The sequence below is a fragment of the Labeo rohita genome, chromosome 23, assembly GCF_022985175.1.
Source record: "Labeo rohita strain BAU-BD-2019 chromosome 23, IGBB_LRoh.1.0, whole genome shotgun sequence".
In the NCBI taxonomy this organism is placed as follows: domain Eukaryota; kingdom Metazoa; phylum Chordata; class Actinopteri; order Cypriniformes; family Cyprinidae; genus Labeo; species Labeo rohita.
In genome coordinates, this window is record NC_066891.1 from 28,734,389 (window position 1) to 28,753,437 (window position 19,049).

The 19,049-nt window shown below is 34.4% G+C and overlaps 1 protein-coding gene across 9 annotated transcripts in view; it reads right to left on the reverse strand.

Moving 5' to 3' along the window:
- Positions 1–19,049, reverse strand: part of LOC127155073 (utrophin) — a 280,024-nt gene that overhangs the window by 67,069 nt on the left and 193,906 nt on the right. For all 9 annotated transcript variants that reach the window (XM_051097036.1, XM_051097040.1, XM_051097038.1 and 6 more), the window contains 5 exons: positions 17,500–17,578; positions 15,932–15,992; positions 5,703–5,764; positions 3,415–3,489; positions 278–479 (listed from right to left, as the gene is read on the reverse strand). In XM_051097036.1, coding sequence (XP_050952993.1) covers positions 278–479; positions 3,415–3,489; positions 5,703–5,764; positions 15,932–15,992; positions 17,500–17,578 — 479 coding nt within the window. The remainder of the gene's footprint in view (positions 1–277; positions 480–3,414; positions 3,490–5,702; positions 5,765–15,931; positions 15,993–17,499; positions 17,579–19,049) is intronic.

Below are 19,049 nucleotides of genomic sequence, written 5' to 3' on the forward strand. Positions count from 1 at the left end.
ATGCGAGTTTGATGTTATGTAGATACATAATGAATAAAAACATTTTAGCAATCAGCAATCAGTATGATATTTCTAAATCAAAACACACATTTTCAAATGGACGTGGAAAATAAAATGACTGGAACAGTTGTGCCAAAAATGGTAACAGGGTTTTCGTTGAGTACAGACACGCGTCATTAGGCACTAGCTGTGCCGACAGCAGCCGGATTATAACGTGAGTGTTTTTTGTGTCATAACACGCCACATGTCTGGTGTAGGGACAGCGTGTAATACGTACGTGTCGTAGACGTTGAGCAGCCAGTTGAGACACATGTCCACACACAGCGGGACGTTGACCAGGTCTTTGTGTTCCTGCTCCAGTCCGTCATAGACAGACGTCAGGCAGTTGATGACCTCAGGAACCGTCAGCTGCTGCGAGTTTACCGTCAACTTGTGTTGCTGGAACATGGACTGAGCCACGCTCAGATCCAGCAGATCCACTGAGACACAGACACAGAGACAGAAACAACATTGGTCTTCACTGAAATCAAATCATGTGTAAGACTAATTCACCATGGGGTCCTCTGAGAATTTACTATGGGCTTTTATAACAAGGCTTTTCAATTCATTAGTAAAATAAAGCCTGTGGTAAACAGAACTTGAAGATACTCCGATGTTTTGTTTTACAACAAACTGCAAACACTTACTAGTTTTTATTTAACTGATGAAAAACCATGACGAAAAATGTTTGTTAACGAGCTTTTCTCCCATTTTTATTAATGCATTTGTTCTTAAACAGATTAAAAGTGTGTTTTCCAATGAGAAGGAATATACTGATATTATATAGGAGCAAAATAATACATATATTTTTAAATATAATAAAATAATATATACCCTACAATGCAGATATAAATAAGAGAATGTAAGTACTTAAACAAATACAGAAACAAAGCAATCAAACAAAAGCCGAAATAATACAGATTTAAATGTTCTATGACTTTATCACTGCAATTTTTGGGGCATGAGAAAAGATCAGACGTATCTGTCCCCCATATGCACAAGAGAAATACTGAGAACATATATTAAAAATAAGTAGTTAAATATTAATTAAAGGGCATATTTACCACCAAGTGACTATGTAGCAACAAATTATTTAAGGGAAATGTCATTTGAGTATATCAATGAACTTAAGTGAACTTTGTTTTGAGCTTAAGTGATGTTTGTAAATCACTTTTTTTAATGCATTGCTGAAATAGTTTGGAAATGAACTGAACTGAACTCTAACTGTGTTTTTCCTACTAGAGTTAAAATTTCAGATGCTGTTAAATCTTGAAGTGCTTTCTTTATGCATGTCATTAAGTGGCTGTGAATAGGACTGCGTGACAGAGGTTCTCTTACGCTACTACATAGACTAATCTGTTTTATAGTTTTACTATTATTTACAATTTACACAAAAATGATTGCATTGAACACTGGAATATTATACAAAAATAATAGAGTTCTGATTATATTTTTTAATTAGCAATGCAATGCAATTTTCACAGAAAACTAAATATAATCTTGTAAAGTCAAAACTTAAATTTTAAAGTTTGCTTTCAAGTTACACTACCAGTCAAAATTTTTAAACGGTAAGATTTGTAATGTTTTTTTTTTTTTTTTAATAATTCTCTTCTGCTCACCAAGCCTGCATTTATCTGATCCAAAGTACAGCAAAAACAGTAAAATTCTGAAATATTTTTACTATGTAAAATAACCATTTTCTATTTGAATATATGTTCAAATGTAATTTATTTCTGTGATTTCAAAGCTGGATTTTTAGCATCATTACTCCAGTCACATGAGCCTTCAGAAATCATTCTAATATTCTGATTTGCTGCTCAAAAAACATTTATTATTATTATTATTATGATGTTGAAAACAGTAGAAGAGTAGAATTTTTTCAAGGTTTTTTTGATGAATAGAAAGTTCAGAAGAACAGCATTTATCTGAAATAGAAATCTTTTGTAATATTATACTCCTTTATTATCACTTTTGAACAATTTAAAGCATCCTTTCTAAATAAAAGTATTTTGAAAGATTTTGAATGCTATAGTGTATAATGTTACAAAAGCTTTTTATTTCAGATAAATGCTGATTTTTGGATCTTTCTATTCAAAGAATCCTAAAAAAATTACTCAACTGTTGTAAATATTGATGATGATGATAATAATAATAATAATAATAATAAATGATTTTGATCAGCAAATCAGCATATTAGAATGATTTCTAGAGGATCACTGAAGACTGAAGTAATGATGCTAAAAATGTAGCTTTAAACACAGGAATAAATTACATTTGAAAATATATTCAAATAGAAAGCAGTTACTTTAAATAGTTATATATATAAATATACTGATTTTATATATATATATATATATATATATATATATACACACATATACACATATATATATATATATATATATATATATATATACACACATATACATATATATATATATATATATATATATATATATACTGATTTTGCTGTATTTCGGATCAAATAAATGCAGACTTGGTAAGCAGAAGAGATTTCCTTAAAAAAAACAAAAAAACAACAACAAATAAATCTCATTTTTTTAAAACTTTTGACTGATAGCGTGTTTTAAGAACGAATATGAATGTATGAATGTGACAAACAACCACAGAACCTCTCTGAAATTTAATGCATTCTACATACATCAGTTGATGTGTCAAACGTTAAAAGATGCTGTCTCGCATTCTTTGTGAACAGCACCTGGGCTCAAGTTCTACATGCCAACAGAGTGCTGCAGAAATTAGTCCAAAAATGAGTTTCTCAAGATTATCTTGATGAACAAAAAGTGTAGGAGTTACCATATATTAGCCATGATTAGCATAATCAGTGCATATCATGTAATATTTAATATGTGCACACTAAAACAAAAACGGCCAATCAGAACACATCTGATGTTCAAAATACAGTTATGTTAAGCATTGTTCTTTGTGGGCCAAGCTACCAAAATAGAAACTAAGCCACCGGCAGAATGCCTTGTTAGCGGTCACAGCCGGTTAGGGCAAACATCCCGATTAACATGCAAGTTTTATGGCTTGTCACTTCATCGCGTCACGCTCCGTCAGGACACGGTGTCAGCGTCAACCATCAACACTATTCATCTCTGATGGAGCGATGGATGCCATATTTTTGGATGCCACTTTTTAATGAGACCAATTAACAACTCAAGAAACAAACACACATGCAAATGAAGAGGACGTGAAGCATGTAGGCAGAGGAAGAGATCACGTACACACGCGCTCCTAACTCGTTCTCTTTGTGCTGTTAATTGGGCCTCTCGGAGTAAATTGAGCCGATGGAGTGAGACGATGCAAGCGTGCAGCTCTAATCATATCACACACACACACACACAGACTTACAGCAGAGGGCTTTCTGTAGCCGGCGGATCTTCATAGCCGTCCTGTATGCAGAGAATCGCACGTTGTTGAGATCAGCTAAAGGCAAACAGAAAGAGAAAGTGCAAGAAAAGTGAGTAACATAAAAGTTTATAACACAAAGACTGTAAACTGAACTGAACTGCCTGTGAACCGAGTCTGAAGAGGAAAGCTCAAGGTTTTTTTTTTTCTATTTTGTGTGTGTGCGACAAAGATGTTAGATTCACGGATGAATTGTTTATGTGAGTCTGCTATTTTTAATGATTCGTGACACATGAAATCCATAAGCAGTGCACAGAGACAATTTACATGCACAAACTCAACTTGAGTTAGAAACAGCAGCATTTCATTAAGTATTTCTCAACAACAAGAAGATAAAAAGCAAAAACTTACAAAAAAAGGTCTGTGTTAATGAGCGTTTACAAGTATGTTCTTACGTCGGTTAAAGCGAACATGTCAAAAAATGTAAAGGTCATCTAACAGGTTGAAGTGGGTTCTTGTTAGCAAAAGGTCAAAATATGATCAATACACCTAGATGTGTGTCTTATCTGTCAACTTTAAGTGCTTTGAGGGCTTGTCTTGTGCGCACATATCAGACTTGACATCAGACTGAAGATAATCTGCAAGCTAATTGTAAAATATCACGCTAACATGGTTTTCTAGTATTATTTTTATAGCTATCAGCGCTTTGTTGTATGTAAACACATTTAATGAAAGTGTGTATTAGCATTTTTAGATTAGACAACGTAACCTGGCCCAAAATCTGACTCAAATATAATTAAAATTAACATATAATATTCAACAACAACAACAAAAGAGTAATAACTGGCCTTACTTTTTAATGTTACTGTTAACTAAAACTACTAAAATTGTTTTTATTAACTAGAAAATGTAAAATAATTATAATATATACTAAACATATTTTATGGTAAATTATTATAAAAATCAATCAATCAATTTAAGCAACTTAAAACAAACAATTAACATCAACCTACAATAAAAACTTCTAAAGTTAATTTCAACATTTACTAATATTTTTCCTAATTTTGTAATACTACTATTAAAATCTAAAGTTGCATCTGTTAAAATTATTTAATGGACAGACGTATCTTTATTAATTAACTTTGACAAAGATGAATAAATACCGTAACAAATGTACTGTCCGATGTTAATGCATTAACTAATGTTAACTAATGGGAACTTATAGTGTTACCAATATGTTTAAGTTGAAGTACTAAAATTACTAAAATTAAACTGAATTAAATTAAATTAAAAAGTATTTATAGCAACAAAGACTAAAATGACAAAAGCACTTACATTTACTAAAACTTAAAACTAGAATTAAAATAAAAACAGAAAATATTAAAAATAAAAACTAATTCAAGATTAATACATACTATAATATTATGTAAATAACACCAAAATAACAATATAATGGAGAGAGACGAAAAAGGGTTTAAGCATAAAAACAATAAATGCAATACTGCTTTAAATTTAAATAAATAAATAAAACAATAATAAAAATAAAATAAAATAAATAATAAAAAGATAAAGAGTTAATTGCATGTTTGTTTTTGTTTTTCTGAGCAAAAATAAATATATAATAAATATAAATATTTATTATATATTTATAATAAAGAGGACACTATCTAAAATGTAATTTAGTGTAACAATCTTCAGGCATAATTTACAACAAAATTACATTTATGACATTTGAAAGACAAATTACACTTTCTCTCCAAATAATAATTAGATGAAATTCTACATTTTTAAATTTTTCCATTATCCTAGGTTTTGGCCTTTTGTCAGTAAGAATTTTTTACTAATCTAAAACAATAAAATGTAATATGCTCCCTTATTCTTTTATATATTTTAATATGTACAATTCAGAATAAGCATGTTTTGTAATTTTTACATAAATATTGTGTAACACTGAATGACAATGCAAACATTATTTTACCTAAATTTTGACATTTTATTCTCCAAAAACCTTAAAAGTAATAAGGAACCAAACACAAAACTGACACCCATCACATTTTGTTTATGTCATCTCTGAATAGTTTCTCTTGTGCTTGTGTGTGTGTGTGTGTGTGTCGTCTCTGGAGGTTTCCTGCCTTGCAGAGACGGCAAACACAGACACACCTCCACAGACAGCAGGCCCCTGTGGATGGATGCTGTCTAGTATTTATTCAGCTGTGGATTTTGGTGAGACTTGAGCTGCTCTCAGGGGCCGTTCAGACTTGAATCTCCGTACGTGTGTTTGTGTCACTTACATAGAGAATGATAGAGCTCGGTCATCTTGGGATGGTCCCAGCACGTCGTCTGACTCTGATGACTGCAAAAGAGAACAGAGAGGGACAATCTGACTCTCGACACCCATACAACTCACACCGTCTCTTGTTATTGTGTGTGCGTTTGTGAAAGAGATGCTATTTTGAACACAAAAAGGTTTGGGGGTAAACGACTGAGCTGAATGAGAAACGAAAGAAAAATAGCACTGGAATGAAACGGATGAGATAAAGGTCTGGAGCAGAAATGGAGGTAGAGCTCAGAGAAGTAGGAAGACGTGTGTTAAATCGCTTCAGACCGTGTGTGTGTGGACTGGACTCTGTGCTATCTATTTAATTTCGTTCGGGTCAGATGCAACCTGACAGATCCATTCAAAAGCCTGGAGGAGCGTCCCGTCCACTGACCTCACTAACTCAGCTGCCACTACATGCTCACCTCTCTCCCTCTTAAGTCTGACACATGTGTAGAAATAGAATAAGTGGTGGAACGGCAATTAGCATGAACAAGTTTCTGGAAACCGATGAGACTTAGCCAATCAGAAATAGTGTGTAATTGGCTCGTTGGTCGTTATTACTCAGATGTAAATCACAGTGCAGAGAGCTGATGAATCAGCACATGAGAGCACTCAGCTATTCTGTACCCGCTACTTTTCTCAGTATTTGTGATTACTGGACGTAGGTCTTTTTTTTTTTTTTCCCCAAATGGAAATGCCAGATTTTCATTTATATGGCAAATCCCTGGAATTAACAAAGTTACAACATTTTGAATCCAACAAATTTCAAATCTCTTATGTCAGTGATTTCCAATTTTTTTTACACAGTCAAACAATACCTTTTTTATCTTGTCAAAAACAGCTCTGTTCACAGTGACTTATTTCAGTGCATGTCTCTTTAAATGATAATGAGCTTTGTTTACCCCGCCCCTCACCTGTTTTTTTTTCTTTGGCACATTACCATCAAAAACAAAACTAATTGACCTCGTTTTCAGTGGCTCTGAGAAAATAAAGACTCTTGTTGTTTACAAAATGGCAGACAGCGTACAACTGGTTGAGGGCGGAGATATGTTATATGGAATAGTCTGTCAGTGGTCGTGGGCGGACCTTGAGCAGTATGACATCATTTTGCTTGGAAAATCAAAACAGCTTGATATTTGAGACTGTTTAGGTTTTTTTGGGATTAAATAAAAAAAGACTGAATGGATTTTTCTCATTGTATGGTGGTTGTGTCCACACAATGCTACGACATTTATATGCAAAAACCAAGTAAAAGTGAATTTTGCATCTAATTTCCTCTTTAAATTCTACACTTTCAACGTTTCAAAGTCTCAAGCTTTTATTTTCCCACAACACAGTTAAAACACCGCTAGAAACTTTTGACAACAAAAATGTTGGAAATTATGTGTAAATATTGAGTGAATGTACTTGTAAACGCATGTTAAAGAATCAGCACATGCACAACTGTGAACTGAGATGCTGAAAACAGTGCATCACAGTGTATGCATGAGTGTAAATGAATATAGTGTCATACTTTACTCTGAAAAGGGAATTGCATACCAGTGCCATCAAATCGATTCATCGCGATTAATTGCATCCAAAATAAAGGTTTGTGTTTGCACAATATATATGTATGCATTATGGATATATATATATATTAAATACACACACATGCCTGTATATATTATGTAGTATATATATATATATATATATATATATATATATTAGGGTTGTAACGGTACACAAATTCATATCGAATTTTTTCGGTACAGGTCTTTCGGTTCAGTACGCATTTGTATCGAACAAGTACAGCATTTTTTGTTTTTTCCAGGAAACTCAAACAATAAATGCCGTTTTGACAGTCTTTGGTGTGGCATGACAGATCGCTGGGACGGTTCAGAAATGTGCTAGTATAAACACAAGCATTGACTAGAGTGGACGCGATCAGCTTCGGTGGCTGTGTCAGAGCCGTTAACGTGCTGCAGATTTGTGCAGTGTAAATGAAGTTTATTTATATAAAAAAAAAGAGAGAAGAGAAGAGAAAGAAAACAAAAAGTTTAGTTTTCACCCCTGCTTACCAAAATCATATCAAACTGTAAAACTACTACCAAGGTACATACCGAACCGTCATATTTGTGTACCGTTACACCCTATATATATATATATATATATATATATATATATATATATATATATATATATATATATATATGAAAAAAAAATTTTTTTTTCATACATTTCTTAAATATATACATGTAAGTTTGTGTATGTGTATATGTATATATATATACAAATATACAAATAAACACAAACGTATGTGTATGTACTTTTGTTTTGGATGCGATTAATCCCCATTCATCTATTTGACAGCACTATTACATACATGTTTATTTAAGTCACAGCCTTTCACTTGATAATCACACTGAGCATTATCACAATTTCAGTTTTACTTTGGCAAATTGTGCAGCCCCGCTTATTAAATTTTTCATGCAATTCAATAATTATTAGCTTTTCATCAACTCATGAACACCCTGCAGTGTTTGCACAGCAGACTCCTCACCTTGTACTCACATTCTTAAATAAAAATCTTTTTTTTGCATTTTGAACAGCCTCTGGAGTCAGACATAGCACGATTCTATGTGGCGTTCCCTGCCAGACAGAAGCGAGGCACCTTTCTACTATCTCTTCAGTGTACATGAGCCACAAGACCTGTCACACTGTAGGACTGCACAGATTTTCCGACACTGCCAGAACTTTGTTGTAGGCTAAAGACCCAGATATACATAATTTTCTGCTCCGTCTTGAGTGAACGGGAGCATGGATAGATGCGTTCGACGCTTACACACTAGTGAGCTTATTTTTTTTAGGTGTTCAAATCACTCGCTTATGCGATGTGATCAAAGACTCTGCGAATAGAAATCCCTTAAAAATCACAGAAATTCGTCTCAGATGGCAATACTGTGCCCAAAATGGTATGCACTGGTCTTAATAAAACAAAAATCCCTTAGTGATTTAAATGAGCTCAATATGGGATTCGGCACCCTGTGGAGAAAAACAAATTTGTGTTTCATAAGAAACTATTACTTATATTTAAGATTTTAACAAACCCCTGAGCTATTAGTTTTATTTTTATTAAGTGATCTGGATGGAAATGTTCATCTGACAGATGATAAAACAGTTCAAATTAGAGCCTGGAGCCATATATAGAGATTACAATAACATAAGGGGCTTTTTTGAATTGGGTCAGTGCGTAACCACCACACAGATCTTCCTAGAAATGCATTTCCCAGATTTATCAGGGCAACTCATATTTTCATATTTTCTCCAGAAAATGTAATCAAGCATGAAATCATGTTTGCCAAAAAAAGACATCAAGATTTATACAGTAAGTTACAATTTTGGCCCGTTCTCAGCACAAAACTGCTCAGATCGCTTCAGAAGATGTGCATTAAACCACTGGAGTCGTATGGATTACATTCACGTTGCCATTTTGGAACTTCAAAGTTGGTCACCATTCACTTTCATTGTATCTACAGAGCTAACGCATTTCTAAATATATCAAATTTGCGTTCTGAAGAAAGAAAGTCACACCTGGGACGGCATGGCAATTTTCATTTTTGGTTATAGTCAGATTTGCTCTTCTCCACCTGCAAGCAAGCAAGACTACGTCTGACTGAGTTCTTGTTTAGCAGAGACAGGCAGGGACAGACAGACATGGCAGGACTCCTGAGGGATGCTGGGACAGAGGCTGTCAGCAGGTGTTGAGTGAATCTCATCATCTCATTCATGACTCATTCACATGTTGATGAGCGGGTCCTCTCCGCTCCGCTGCTATCGCCGGACGGCTCAAACTGTCTCAGCCTGTCCGTCTCAGCCAGACCCAACAGACACGTGTAGCTTTAAATAGACCCTGATGGGCGTTCAGGGCTCAGCCTTACTGACGCATGCGAGGAGCCAGGTGATGGCGGATGATCGTTCTGTCACATAAATTGAATTTCAGCGGGATCAGTGGGGACTGCGGTGTTCAGGGCTGTTATGCTCGGGGCCGTAATTGAACTGGTTACCACAAACAGGTGAAATAAACAACTATAGCACTGCTCTACAACAGAGAATTTGTGAATCATCATCTACAAAACTATAGTCAGCTGCCTTATTGTCCACAGCAATATCCTGTGAAGAGTATGTATATACTTTCCAACATGTGCTGCAATGAAATGGATACTTACACTAGCGGCAAGTTTGGGGTTGCCAGATTTTGTAATGCTTTTGAATTTTCAACATCATTACTCCAGTCTTCAGTGTCACATGATCCTTCAGAAATCATAATAATATTGTGATTTGCTGCTCAAGAAACATTTCTGATTATCACCAATGTTGAAAACAGTTGTTCTCCTTCATATATTTGTGGAAACTGTTTTTTTTTTTTTTTTTTTTTTTTGATTAAAGGGGTCATCGGATGCCCATCTTCCACAAGTTGATATGATTCTTTAGGGTCTTAATGAAAAGTCTCTAATATACTTTGATTAAAAATTCTTAATGGTTTTGTAAAACAACGCCCTTTTTATCTTGTCAAAATGAGCTCAGCAAAAATCATCTCATTCTAAGGGGTTGTTCCTTTAAATGCAAATGAGCTCTGCTCAACCCGCCCCTCTTCTCTCTGTGGAGTGACGATCTTGTTGACTTTAGCCGCATTTAGCTGCTAAACGATCGCAAAGATTCATAAAAAAAAAAACTTACACTCACTTCTGCTGTAAGTGAAGCTGGATCATGAATGATTCACGCGAACATAGACGGATATATGTATATCGGGAGGTGCATTCCCTTCACAAACAAACGTAATCCACTGCATCTTCAGCAGCTCAGATGTCCAGAGTAAATGACGACCACTATGTTCATTATTACATCCAGCAACACAACACCTCAATCGCTCAATCAGAGATATTCTTGTCTAACTTACATCCCTGCTCTAGCATTGAAACAAGGAGTTACTGGACTGTGACAGCTGGTCTGAGGTAAGACGCTCATGTCAATCAACTATTGTGGGAGCAGCCTCTGTTGGTGTGCACGCCACAGCGATAAGCATCTGAGAACGGCTCGATTTGAAAAAGGGGATATTATTTTTACAGATTAATTAAGAACCACTGCATGGATTTTTATCATTATAGGGTAGATTTGTACATACACTGACAACACACATTAATGTTCAAACTACATGAAAAAGTGAACTTAGCATCCGATGACCCCTTTAACAAAAAGTTTTTAAAAAAGCTGCCTTATTGTCTACAGCAATATTCTGTGAAGAGTATGTATCTACTTTCCAACAAGTGCTGCAATAGCTATTTACACTAGTGTTCAAAAATTTGGGGCTGCCAGATTTAGTAATGCTTTTGAAAGAAGTCTCTTATGCTCAGCAAGGCTGCATTTATTTGATTAAGAAATACAGTAAAAACAGAAATATTGTGAAATATTATTACAATTTCAAATAACTATTTTCCATTTGAATATATTGTCAAATGTAATTTATTCCTTTGATCAAAGCTGAATTTTGTCATCATTACTCCAGTCTTCAGTGTCACATGATCCTTCAGAAATCATTCTAATATTGTGATTTGCTGCTCAAGAAACATTTCTGATTATCATCAATGTTGAAAACGGTTGCTCTGCTTCCTGTATTTCTGGAAACTGTGATACTTTTTAAAGGATTTTTGATTAACAAAAAGCTAACAAAAGAACTTATTTTGAACATTTTAAATGTCACTTTTGATCAATTTAGTCCCCTGCTTAAAAAAAAAAAAAAAAAAAACTGCCCCCAAAAAAAACTGAGAAAATGTTTAAAGCACAGAAAAAAATATAATATATAAAAAATATATATAAATAAATAAAGAACACACTAAATAACGTCTTGGTTACATTCTGCATCCCAAACAGGAGGCAGAGGTTTACACTACAGGATGTGAGAGGTGTTTCACTGAGAGCGCTGAGCTGCTTACAGGATTAGCTGCTGCTCTCTCATCTCAACACACACACTCTCTCTCTGAAGTCCAGGGAGCGAGTCTCTGAACACACTCTGATGAATAAACATGAACTCTACTCAACTCATTATATTCACAAAACAGTCTTTAGAATTACAGAAATATGCTTTTCTACAAAATACTTAGTAGATAAAATACATTTCCTTACTTTTGGCCTCTCTCTGTCTCTTTGGGCATTTTTCCTCTTCATCGTCATCATCATCATCACCCTCACTTGACATGAAAACTCAGCTCGTTCCAACACACACTCTTCCCTAGTTTCAAACACACTGCATCCCTTTGATCTCTCCAATTAATGTTTGATTATTTGAGTCAGCGTAAGTATTTGTGTGTCAGAAAAAGTTTGTGGTTTCCCGTGGAGAAGAGCCAGTATTTCACTCATGTGAGTCGCAAGAATTTTCATAGTAATGAAATGTTCAAATGTCCAGATAATAATGTTCAAATACTTTTGTTTATACATACACTACCAGTCAAGTTTCTTTTGTTTGTTTGTTTTTTTTTAAGTCTCTTCTGCTCACCAAGCCTACATTTATTTGATCCAAAGTACAGCAAAAACAGTGAAATAACTGCTTTCTATTTTAATATTTTTTTAAAAAAAAAATGTAATTTATTCCTGTGATCAAAGCTGAATTTTCAGCATCATTACTCCAGTCTTCAGTGTCACATGATTCTTCAGAAATTATTCTAATATGCTGATTTGCTGCTCAAAAACATTTATTATTATTATTATTATTATTAATATTTGAAACAGTTGAGTACATTTTTTCAGGATTCTCTGATGAACGGAAATATCCAAAGATCAGCATTTATACACTATACCATTTAAAAGCCTGGAGTCAGTATTTTTATTTATTTATATATTATTTAGCAAGGATGCATTAAATTAATCAAAAGTGATGATAAAGACATTTAAAATGTTACAAAAGATTTCTATTTCAGATAAATGCTGTTCTTCTGAACTTTCTATTCATCAAAGAAACCTGAAAAAAATCTCCTGAGCTGTTTTTAACATAATACATAACAATATTAATAATAATATTAATAATAATAATAATAATAATAATAGATTTTTGAGCAGCAAATCAGAATATTAGAATGATTTCTGAAGGATCATGTGACGGAAGTAATGATGCTAAAAAATCAGCTTTGAAATCACAGGAATAAATTACATTTGAACATATAAATAGAAAGCAGTTATTTTAAATAGCAAAAATATTTTCAAATTTTACTGTTTTTGCTGTATTTTGGATCAAACAAATGCAGGCTTGGTGAACAGAAGAGACTTTAAAAAACATCTTACTGTTCAAAAACTTCTGACTAGTAGTGTAATAAAATACAAAATATATAATAATGTCCTATAAAATATACAATATTAATTCTAATTTTACTGTAATATCATTATATAAAGCAAACATACATAATAGAAAAAATATTAAAATAATTGTATATGTGTACAGTGCATCATGTGTGACTCTGGACCACAAAACCAGACATAAGAGTCAATTTTATGAAATTGAGATTGAAAATCTAGAATCTGAGGGTGCAAAAAAAAAAAAAAATATTAACAAAAATCACCTTTATAGTTGTCCAAATGACATTCTTAGCAATGCATATTACTAATAAAAAATTAAGTTTTGATATATTTACAGTAGGGAATTTACAAAACATCTTCATGGAACATGACCTTAATATCATAATGATTTTTGACATAAAAGAAAAATTGATCATTTTGACCCATACAATGTATTGTTGGCTATTGCTACAAATATACCCGTGCTACTTATGACTGGTTTTGAGATCCAGGATTACATATATCATATCAAGTTCTACTACTACTAATAATAGTCATAATCATCATAATCATCATCATCAATGCAAACAAGTTTTATGCTATAAGGAGCATTAGATTCATTCATCTGTTTTTCTTCTAACAAAGAAAAGGAACAAAAGAGATCTGAATCCAGATTTAACGCCAGAAACAGTGTGAATGCAAAAACAGAACTGCTTATTCTTTTCACTTTTAGTCCACAGAGGTGTTTTATTAAAGATCACCCAAACGTAAAACACCTTGTTAGTGGCAGTTCTGTCACAATTCTCTTTCCTATAAAGCTGTTTTACAGGTAAATCAGTTTGTCATGGCCAACAGATCGCCCTCCACACTGAGCTCTGACTTTGAGGGCCGATGGCTTTCCCTCACAATTACCAGGGTGCCGAGAGTCAGCGACTTTTAATTAGGAAGACCAATACGCTTAGCTAATTCCCGATGCCTCAGAACAGCAAGACCAATGAGCCGTGAGGACACGTTGTACAGAGAACCAAAGGTTTGTTCTGGAGAACAGCTCTAGATGTGAGAGCACAGGCTCTGAGCAGCCTCACACAACGCTTGTGTGCAAATGTAAGCGAGATTCCCTCAGGAAATGACACGATGAGGAAGAAAAGCATCTCTGTCGCATTCATATATGCACGGCCATATGGGTACTGTCAGAGAGCGATCCGTGGAAAAGAAGTTCAGCTACCGGGCATTCGTCACAACACACCTGCTTCCCTGCGTTCGCACGGCTGCTTTTGTCTGTTTTTGCTTTTACAGGGCCCTTTCATCTCTTTTCCTCAACTACAAAACTCCAGGGTTAAAATGTAACGCACTGCTGATCTGGAACAATCTGTTCGGCACGATTCAGCATCACAGATTAGTTAGTCACATCACAGTGTAGTGACTAATAACTGTTGTAAACCATGCATTTTAATGGGCACCACAGATGCCAGTATTCTTTTTTTCTCTAGGTCACTATTATTTTTTTTTTCATCTTAATTCATATGCCATTCATCCGTCTCCATTTCTGGCTGATTTCCAAGTCGGTCTATTGTCAGGATGCTGCTGTAGGCAACAGTCGTTCTCTCTCTCTCTGTCTTGGTCTCTCGGGGCTCGATGGGCACTTAGCTGAAGGGACAATGTATTCGGGCAAAGGAGCTGTAACTGAGGGAATTGCCTATAGTCTGCAGAGACGATGTGAGATCACGCTTGAATTCACTGAATAAATTCGGCTTGCCATGGTGGCTGAGATTTGACTGTTTTTACATGACAAATGTGAGTTACAATACAGAACCTGATCTCCACTGAGACCCTGGGGTCCTAGATCAGGCCAAGAAGTGTTCATTGTTGCTTTTGCACTTGATTTGATTTAGATTTTTTGAATATTTATTTTTAACATTATAAATGCCGATGTGCAAAATGAGAATCATTTTATTTCACACTGCATTTCAAACTACAGACCAAAAACAGGTGCTAATAGCACGACTACACAGATACTAACAAAGAGACTATTATTATTATTATTATATTTCAGTAAAAGGTGTCTTTTTTAACTTTTATTATTTTATTTTTTATTAATTATGTATTTGTTTTTGTTTATTTATTTATTAATTATTGGTATTATTAGTATTATTAATTAATTAATTAATTAATTATTATTATTTATTTTTACAAATTATGAGGGTTTTTTATTAATTTGTTAATACTTTTTTTAAGAAGCTACTATTTTTATTCAGCAAGGTCGCATTAAATTGATAGACAGTAAATACATTAATAATGTAACAAGATTTTCCTTTTTATAAATAAATATTATATATAATTATAAATTATAAATCTGAGTCTAATGATTTCTGAAGGATCATGTGACACTGAAGACTGCAGTAATGACGCTGAAAATACAGCATTAAATCAAAGGAATAAATTACATTTTAATATGTGTTAAAATAGAAAAGAGTTATTTTAAATTGTAATAATATTTCTCAATTTTAATGTATTTGTATTTTAATAAATTCAGCTTTGTAGACTTTTTTAGCCATTCTTAAAATCTTACTGACTATATATATATATATATATATATATATACACATACACACACACACACACACAAATTACTTCAAAAAGTTAGGCTGAACTGTGTTAATGGCAAAAGTATTTTGCAATGGTTTCCTCATGAGAATGGTGACCGTTTCAGCCAAACTCTGGGGCGGTTCGCTGGTGTGTTTCTAAGTTCAGAAAGCGGATTTCACACCAACCCGAACGAGACGAACGCTGGTGTCAAAACGCCTCGGTTCCGCTCCAAGAGCTCCAAAGTGAAAACACCCTTAAAGAGATCAGTCCACATGGAAAGAGATGTGCGGCTATGTCTGTGGGAGCACTTACTTGATGTAGTAGGGCACTTTATTCTGGGACACCGCTCTCTGCCAGGGCAACTGCACCGAAGCTGCGGACACATAATAAAAGATTGATTAGAGCGGAGATCAGGGGTCTGATCACGACGCTGTTGGTAAATGAAGCGTTAATTAAGAACATCTCGCTCATATCAGCGGACTCTCGCTCTTTTAATTTCTCTAGACACTAAAGTATCGTTCCTGAGGTTCACTCTTGATGATGTATCTCGGAAAAGTGCTCTCTCAGCAGAATCTACTGTACGCAACACTGCTTTCACAGCTAATGCCATGGGATTCAGGATGTTACAACTTCAAAGGCTCAACTTTAAAGTTCTGAGTGATGGTCTTAAGTTAAAGAGCTTTTCATATGTCTCATGTCAGCATTGCACAAAACACTGAACTGTATGGATCGAAGTGTCAAACTGCAGAGTTAAAAAAAAAAAAAAAAAGAAAACTTAACCCCATTTGCTGCCAATATTTTGAAACAAAAAATGTAATAGGTGTGTGGTGAGAGAGAATATTGTTTTATTTACTGTTATTGTTACATCTTGTTATTTCATTTACTGTTATTGCCACATTTTCATTGCCAATAAAGGAAACAATAAAACTAATCGAATAAAACGAGTGTGCGTGTTAATGACTGCTCTTGACAGCCCACTGAAACAGAAAATAGTGGACAATTAACCTCTGAATTATTAAACAAAGGCTTTGCTACAGATAAAGTGAATATGTGTGCGCTGAGGTGTCTGAATTTCTACAGTATCTGACAGTGGCTGCTTAATTTTTCAGGGCTGACAGTTACCGTTTGTGTGCGAGTGTAAACTTGTGCCAATTAAAATCAAATTAATTTGAAATATTTCGTCCTCTCAGTAAGAATGAATTGGCAAATCTGCGAATACAACATTCATTCTATTAACACTCCACACAAGCAATTACATCCCTGAATATTGTATGAACATTAAATATTTAAAGGAAAAAAGTGGAGTAACAACTGAAACAAGTTGCTAACATTTTCATTTTCCCCAAATAAAGAGATGAAAGAATGAAAATTAAGTAAGAAATGTAAGGGGTTTTTCACTTAAGTAACATCAGACTTTTCAACAACAAGTTGAATGATTTATATATCAGTTATGTCAAATTGCGCAGGATAATATATAATATAATTGGTATAACACCCTTGGTCAGGGATTTGATGAAATACTAACCATATATACTAGTTTAAGCATAACGGGTCAACAGAGTATGTTATGTTTTAGATGTTTCTTAGATGTCGCTTCTTAACTAGTTTAACCAGCAAGACTTCCTTGGTCAACCGACTTCACTAGCTGCTGGTAAACACCATTGGTCCACCAATTAGACCAGGTCCAAACTACCACTAACTATTTGAAATGCATGCTGGTCTAAGACGGTCTTTTCAGAAGGTTTAGCAATAGTAATATTTGCCTGAACAGGTACCACTTACTCCTTAGGCAGAGCTGGAGACCGGTGAAATAAAGCTGACATGATAGTGTGAATTTATTCATGTGTTGTGTGCTGTTTTAAAATGTGTTAGTGACTCACTGGATAAGAAGTGTTGAGAGGAGGGTCCAAAATCCCTGTGTGCTTCCTGTAAGAGCTTCAACCTGTCCTCTACAGCCGCCTGGAGAGAGACAGAGACAGCGAGAGATAAAGTAAGGTTGGCTGTTAAATGGAATATGACAAACAAGCTGAAAAAAAATGCATCCACGCAGTCACAGCAGGGCACAAAGCTCAGTGTATGAAAGACAGTAATAACCAGACACACTCAGACTTTGTCTTTCTGCACCGTCAGTGAGTGTGCAAAACAGATCCTGAATAAAATAGATACAGTCTTATCAAAGCTCACACATAAACACATGCACAACAAGTTCTGAGAATAACATACTCTCTCATACACTGACTGGGATAATGACACAAGTGAATAACTGCATTAGGTTTTATTGGATTTACTAGAATTATTCATCAGAAAAGAGAATGGAAAGGAGAAGGAATGAAAAGAATAAGAAAGAATGAAAAGAAAGAAATGAGCAGGTAATGAAAAAAAGGAAAATGGAAAAGGAAACTGGCAAGAAAGCAAAGGAAAGGAAAGGAAAGCAAAGGAAATGGAAAGGAAAGGAATGGAAATGGAAATGGAAATGGAAAGGAAAGGAAAGGAAAGGAAATAGAAAGGGATAAGGAATAGGATAAGAAAAAGGAAATATGAATAGATAGAAAAGGAAAGGAAAGAAAAGGAAAAAGGAAATTTATACGGAAAGGGATGAAAAAAAGGAAATGTGAAATAAAACATCAGACTAGATAGAAAAGGAAACACAGAGAGAAAAGGAAAGGAAAGGAAAGGAAAGGAAAGGAAAGGAAAGGAAACGGAAACGGAAAGGAAAGGAAAGGAAAGGAAAGGAAAGGAAAGGAAAGGAAAGGAAAGGAAAGGAAAGGAAAGGAAACGGAAAGGAAACGGAAAGGGATAAGAAAACGGAAATGTGAATAGTTAGAAAAGGAAATACCGAGAGGAAATGAAAAGGGATAAGGTAAATGAAATATGAATAGATGGAAAGGAAAGGAAAGGAAAGGAAAGGAAAGGAAAGGAAAGGAAAGGAAAGGAAAGGAAAGGAAAGGAAAGGAAAGGAAAGGAAAGGAAAGGAAATGGAAATGGAAATGGAAATGGAAATGGAATGGAAAATAAAGGAAGGGAAGGGAAGGGAAGGGAAATATGAATAGATAGAAAAGGAAATACAAAAGGAAAAAAAGGAAAGGAAAGGAAATGAAAGGAAAGGAAAGGAAATGAAAGGCAAGGCAAGGCATGGCAAGGAAAGGAAAGGAAAGGGAAAAATGAGAAGAGTATGCACAAGGAAATGAAGAGTAAATGAAAGTAAAGGGAAAAAGTAAGAATATGAAAAGGAGAAGAGTATGGGGATGACCTGCATGAAAGGAACAGGAAAGGAGAGGAAAGGGAAAAAAACAGGAAACAGGAAAGGAAGGCAAAGGAAAATGGAAATTAAAAAAAATAAATTAAAAAGAAAAGGAATACGCAGAGCACCTGCATGAAAGGAACAGGAAGAGGAAGAGGAAGGAGGTGGAAATAAAAGGGGAAAGGAAAA